At 42.5% G+C, this 6944-nt stretch overlaps 2 protein-coding genes across 2 annotated transcripts in view; both read left to right on the forward strand.

The window, feature by feature from the left end:
• The window catches only part of LOC102484096 (protocadherin alpha-7), a gene marked incomplete at its 3' end in the record, with an annotated part of 9261 nt that extends 8844 nt beyond the window's left edge, over positions 1-417 (forward strand). Inside the window, exon 6 of the mRNA XM_027774853.1 lies at positions 22-417. Coding sequence (XP_027630654.1) covers positions 22-417 — 396 coding nt within the window. The remainder of the gene's footprint in view (positions 1-21) is intronic.
• A 4988-nt stretch (positions 418-5405) lies between these two features.
• The window catches only part of LOC102484515 (protocadherin alpha-9), a 16827-nt gene continuing 15288 nt past the window's right edge, over positions 5406-6944 (forward strand). Inside the window, exon 1 of the mRNA XM_027774854.1 lies at positions 5406-5920. Coding sequence (XP_027630655.1) covers positions 5573-5920 — 348 coding nt within the window. The 5' untranslated portion in view covers positions 5406-5572. The remainder of the gene's footprint in view (positions 5921-6944) is intronic.

The following is a 6944-nucleotide window of genomic DNA, read 5'->3' on the forward strand; positions in this document are numbered from 1 at the left end:
TGGGTAAATGCCCGGGGCCAGCCCGCGCGGACGGCCACATCCACCGTGCTGGTGTCTCTGGTGGACAGCGGCCAGGCGCCTAAGGCCTCTTCGCGGGCGATGGTGGGCGCTGCTGGCCCCGAGTCGACCCTGGTGGACGTGAACGTGTACCTGATCATCGCCATCTGCGCGGTGTCCAGCCTGCTGGTGCTCACGCTGCTGCTGTACACGGCGCTGCGGTGCTCGGCGCCGCCCCCAGAGGGCGCTTGCGGGCCTGGGAAGCCGACGCTGGTGTGCTCCAGCGCGGTGGGGAGCTGGTCTTACTCTCAGCAGAGGAGGAGTCAGAGGGTGTGCTCTGGGGAGGGCCCTCCCAAGACCGACCTCATGGCCTTCAGCCCCAGCCTTCCTCATGGTCCCACTTCTGCAGACAACGTGAGTTTAAAAAAATCATATGACCTCCATTTTTAAAAAAAATTATGGCTCAATACATAATTACTGTAACAGCTCTTTAGAGGTTAATATTTTATTACTAATGTATGTACTTAAAATTGCGTTTAAAATCCAGTTTGTAGGGACCAGTAGTTGGCATAATGGCTATGTCGCTGGACTCCTATGTAGTCGACCCTGGTTCAAGTATAGGGCCCAGTAGCTTAAACTCACGCTGGGTGCATGTGTGTGTGTGCCCAGGATCGTGAGAGGAGAATGGAGGAGAAGGGATTGTGACGTGGCCATCTCCCCTGAGGGGGGATTTCTCACTGTCTCTCTCTCTGTCTCTGTCTTTCTAGCGAGCGCACATGCCCTATAGCAAAAACACAAACATAAACAAAAAATCTCTCTGAAAAAAATATCCAATTTGTAGTAGATAATAATCTCTTTGCACTAAATCTGGTTTTCAGTAAATTTTCCTTTTATATGAGTTCTTTCTTTTTTCCTAATGGGGTAATCAATTTCTTCTTCTTTCCATTACATTAAGAATTTTTAAAAGGTATCTTTTTATAGAAAGGCTTTAGTTTTTAATCTAAGTTTTAAATTATTCATGATTTAGTGCCTGCATGAGAGAGAAAGAGTGAGTGAGAGAGGAAGAGTGATCCCTTAGTAGAGTCTGGACACACTGCAATCCCCTTCCTCCAGTCCTCCAGCCTGTTTGGTTTGGGGCACTTGTCCATGGTGTATCTCAGGAACACCCGATTGGGATTAGAACTGATGTGTCCATGTAGGATCCTCCGTCCCCTGCACAGAGCATGGAACTAGCCCAACACTTTATTTATTGAGGGAGGGAGGGAGGGAGGGAGAGAGAGAGAGGGAGAGAGAAAGAGAGAGCGAGAGAGCGAGAGAGCGAGAGAGAGAGAGAGAGAGGAAGGGAGAAAGCACTGACCAATAGGACATAGTCAAGTTGCAATCCCTTCTCTATTTCTCCTACTTGTCCGAATGTAAACATACATGCCTGTGCACTCAGTGTATCTCTCTGCCATGGAGACAAGCATGAAACTGTGTTCCTCCACGTGGGATCATGCTCCCTCAATCCACTAGGCTCCTGCACCAGTCCAATTAATTGTTGCTTCCATTTTCAGATTAAATAATTTACTATGATAAAACTCCCCTCTTAAGTTTGTTGTCTACAAATAGAGGTATTTATATCAAAGTTGCACATTTAAGTTCACCAGAGATAAGGGTCATCACCATCTCAAATAAAAAGAACTTTTTCTACTCTTTGGGGGGGAAAGTGTGGGTTTTTGAGATCCTAAATTGCACACTTCATATGATAAGTCCTTATTTTTGTTGGGTTGCCTATTTCTTTTATTCTCACATGTATTTAATTTTTACAAACATCCCTCTACCACATTATTTAGATATTTTTTAATACTCTGAGTTACTTTGGGAAAGTCCTAGGAATTGAGAATGCATTTTTGTCACTGTGCAAATCCGTAAGTAACAAATGTTAACTCTTTAAAAATCAAGTTCATGGGACCAGGAGATGGTGTAATGGTTATGTTGTGGACTCCCACATGACTGACGACTGTTCAAGTCCTGGACCCGGTGGCTTGAAACTCATGCAGAGTCCAGTGTGTGTGCATATACATCAAAAATCCTCAAGTGAGAATGGAGGAGAAGGGATTGTGTCATGGCCATCCACCCTGGGGGGTGATTTCTCATTTTATGACTCTCTATCTATGTCTCTCTGGTGAGTGCACAAACCCTATGGCAAAATCTCTCTAAAAAATTAAGTTCATTTAGTTTTGACTAGGGTTTATATTATCTCTATAAAATTTGTCTTTCGTTGGAGAGGGAGCTCTTCATTTACAGATATTGACTCATGATTTTTTCTCTGTAGACTCTTCCCCTTTGATTAGAATGAAGTATTTGAATAAACAAAATGGAGACAAATGTAAGCTAGCTCTCAGGAGAAGGCTAATGTTTTCCCTTTCCTGTTAATTTATTTCACATTGAAGTTTTCCGTTATGGTTTATGATTTTCTTTCTTTCCTTTTTTTTCAGAGAGACTTTTGCTATAGGGAGTGTGCAGTCACTGGAGAGACAGAAAGACAGAAAGCAAGAAATTATCTCCCTTGGGGGGAATGGTCACGCCACAATGTCTTCTCCATTCTCCTTCTGGAATCTTGGATATGAATACACACATGCCTGGGTATGAGTTTTAAACTGCCAGCTCTGGGACTTGAACCACAGTCAACTATGTGGGAGTCCATCGGTGTAACCATTATGCCATCTGCTGGTCCCTAGTTTATGATGTTCTACCTGGAATCAGTAAAATTATAACTGTACCAGTTAATTGGGGAACAGTTTCAGGCTTCTGGGAATTATTAATAACTGCAATGGGTAGACAGGTGTCATATTTATCTTTGATTGCTCTGGGACTTGAACCACAGTCAACTATGTGGGAGTCCATCGGTGTAACCATTATGCCATCTGCTGGTCCCTAGTTTATGATGTTCTACCTGGAATCAGTAAAATTATAACTGTACCAGTTAATTGGGGAACAGTTTCAGGCTTCTGGGAATTATTAATAACTGCAATGGGTAGACAGGTGTCATATTTATCTTTGATTAACTTTTTAAAAATAATTATTTTATTTTATTTATTATTATTATTTTAAAATTTGACCAGAGAGAGACCAGGTGGGGGGGAGTGAGAAAACAAGTTGCCAGGTCCAGGACTCAAACCATGGTTGGTCATGTGAAAGTCCCGGACCTTAACCACCATGCCACCTGTGGCCCATTGATTAACTATTTTTAGCAATAGAAATTAAGCTGAGAAAATTCACTTAAGATGGGACCAGCAAATGGCATAATTGTTACATCACTGGACTCCCATGTAGTTGACCATGGTTTGAGTACCAGACCTGGCAGCTTAAAACTCATGCTGGGCACATGTGTGTCCATGTCCAAAATCCCAAGAGGAATGGAGAAGAAAGGCTTGTAGGATGGCCATCTCCCCTGGGGGGTGATTTCTTGCTTTCTCTCTGTCTCTCTTTATCTCTCTGATGAGCACATGTGCCCTATAGCAAAATCTCCCAAAAAAAAGAAAGAAAGAAAGAAAGAAAGAAAGAAAGAAAGAAAGCAAGCAAAAGTACACTTACTCAAAGTATTGTATAAGAAAAACACCAGCTACTATAGAAAACCCTCAGATCAAAATAGCTTTAGAGGAGGCTTATCTTTCTGTAAGCAGAGAATTCTCTTGTTTTGCGGGTTGTTATTGGTTAACAAACTTGTTGCCCTAAATAACTGCAATAGAAAGTCAGTGTACAGGACTACAAAATAAATATCTAGAGATAATTCATAGAATGAAGAGTTTTGTATCACAATTTTGAGACTTTCAGATATATGTTAGAATTTTGGGGGAAGACGCGGTAGATGTGCATCATGTGAAAAGTCTAAGTGGTGACTCTAATTTTTTCCTCTCAATGAAGAGTTTAATTACTCCAATTGATGACATTAAGGATTAGCTAATGGTGAAATTGATATTTTGGCTTGACATTATTACGATGGTAATAGTTTTACAGGTATAGATAGAGGTATTAACTCAGCTTGAGGAAAGGCTGTGTTGGCCAGAGGGAGAACAAGTGTTCCATATTGTCAACAAAATAGAATTAATATTAGGAAATAATGAAAAATAACTGAAGAAAAATTGGATCTTGAGCACATGCAGGTCACCTAAAAGTGATACTAATGTCTTGGAAATTTTAGATTTAGAGCAGTTCAATGACAGCAATATTTATAGAGATAAATACAACGGTACATGTTTGAAAGAGAGGTGGACCTTAGGCAGTCTTTGAATAAGATGGGTAAGGGAGAAGGAGTAATAAAAATGATAATACAGGCAACCTGCAGAATGTTCATGCCATAAAAACAAGTGTGTATTTCAAGGATTTGAAAGTGAAGGTTCATAAATGATTAGTCATGCTTTGATAGTAAACCAATTGTTTTCTCGCAGTCAGTAGGTATGGGTGAATGTGACAATTAGAAACAAAAAGGGAGAATGGAGATGTGGCTTGTTTGAAACTTGGAAGTTGATGAGAACATTTAAAAGGATATAGGGTGGGGGCCAGCAGGTGGTGTGGTGGTTAAGGTGCTGGATATTCCCATGTGGCTGACCAAAGTTCAGGTCCCAGACCTGGTGGCTTGCTTTATCATTTTTTTTCTCTCTGTGTCTCTCTCTGGTCAAATTAAAATAAGTGAGTGAATAGATAAAAATAAATAGATGATTCTTAACAAAAGGATATGAGGTGAAGCTGAGTTTGAGTGACAAGGACAAGGTCACTTAGGAGCAGCTGAAAAGTCATGAGTCAAAGTACAAAAGTTGTAAATTCTCCTAGGATTTGATGTGGTGACTTATATGGAGGGAAAATATTTTAAGTGAGGGGCCTCATAAACTGCACACGTGTTAAGAAATATAGCAAAGAACATGCATTAAAATTTTCTTATTTCGTTATTACATAAAAGAACCTTAAGAGTACAAGAATATTTACTGAACAAAGAAATAATGAACTCCAATAATCTATAATTTTTTTTAAATTCAGAAAAATGTGTTAATTTTAAATTACCTTCCTTTCCCAGAACATTATATAGTAGCATGTCCTGTGACACACACACACACACACACACACACACACACACACACACACAATGTCTGCAAGACTTACACTTCTAGTTTTCAGGACCAGTTCCCACTAACTTAAATTTACTAAATTGCCACCAATGTTTAAGATATTGGAAAGAAAGCTATTTTTCTATAAATGATCAGATTTCTTATCCACTCTAAAAAAGAAGCCAAACGGGATGACACTAACACTGCAAATGACACGTATAAGCAAGACTCACCGTAGAAGTGAAGTAAAGAAAGTACGTATGTATATATTTAAATGTAAAGAATTTAGAGTATAGCACAATTTATTTCTTACCGTTTGGAGCCGCATGATGTCGCTGTCTACTAAGAAGTTACACCTAACCAGTGTTCCAAACCTGTTCCTTCTATTACTGCATCATCCTTTTATTGCCGAATAATGGCGGATGCAGAGTTGAATTCATAGAATCCAGATAATCCAGCCTTTCATCTTTAGATCGACAAAATATTGTCTAATGACAATAAAACAAGAAGTATTTGACATGGTGTTCACTCCTGAAGGCAGACAACGAAAGCGATGCCTGATGCTCTCGCTTCTGCTCCTCGCAGCCTGGGAGGAGGGGAGCGGCCAGCTCCATTACTCGGTCTCCGAGGAAGCCAAACACGGCACCTTTGTGGGTCGCATCGCGCAGGACCTGGGGCTGGAGCTGGAGGACCTGGTGCCCCGCCTGTTCCGGGTGGCGTCCAAGGGCCGCGCGGACCTTCTGGAGGTAAATCTGCAGAATGGCGTTTTGTTTGTGAATTCTCGGATCGACCGGGAGGAGCTGTGCGGGCGGAGCGCGGAGTGTAGCATCCACCTGGAGGTGATCGTGGACCGGCCGCTGCAGATTTTCCACGTGGAGGTGGAGGTGAAGGACATTAACGACAACTCTCCCGTTTTCCCGGTAAAGGAACAAAGAGTATTTATTTACGAATCTAGACTGCCAGATTCTCTGTTTCCACTGGAGGGCGCGTCAGACGCAGATATCGGCTCCAATTCTATCTTAACTTACAAGCTCAGTTCTAGCGAACACTTCGGGCTAGATGTGAAAACAAACAGTGATGATAATAAACAAATTGGGCTCCTATTAAAAAGACCCTTGGACAGAGAGGATACTCCTGAACATAACTTACTTCTGACGGCCACTGACGGAGGCAAACCCGAGCTCACTGGCACTGTTCAGCTGCTGATCACCGTGCTGGACGTGAACGATAACGCTCCCAGTTTCGAACGCTCTGAATATGAAGTAAGGATATTTGAAAACGCAGACAATGGAACAACAGTTATCAGGCTGAACGCTTCTGATCTGGACGAAGGAGCGAACGGGGCTATTTCATACTCTTTTAGTAGTCTTGTTCCACCCACAGTTGCTAGCCTGTTTAGCATAGATCCGAATACGGGAGAAATATCAATTCAAGGGAATTTGGATCATGAACAAGTAAATGTATACAAAATCCGCATTGACGCGACGGACAAAGGCCATCCTCCAATGGCGGGTCACTGCACGGTTTTAGTGAAAGTTTTGGATAAAAATGACAATGCCCCTCAGATTGCTTTGACTTCTTTGTCCTTGCCAGTCCAAGAGGACGCTCAAATCGGTACTGTCATTGCTCTGATCAGCGTGTCCGATCGCGATTCTGGAGCTAATGGGCAAGTGACCTGCTCAGTGACGCCCAAGATTCCCTTCAAGCTGGTGTCCACCTACAAGAATTACTACTCGCTGGTGCTGGACAGCGCCCTGGACAGAGAGAGCATTTCTGACTACACCGTGGTGGTGACAGCGCGGGACGGGGGCTCGCCTTCGCTCTGGGCCACCGCCAGCGTGTCGGTGGAGGGGGGTGGCGTGC

Source organism: Tupaia chinensis, unplaced genomic scaffold (assembly GCF_000334495.1).
Source record: "Tupaia chinensis unplaced genomic scaffold, TupChi_1.0 Scaffold000484_1, whole genome shotgun sequence".
NCBI classification, from domain to species: Eukaryota; Metazoa; Chordata; class Mammalia; order Scandentia; family Tupaiidae; genus Tupaia; species Tupaia belangeri.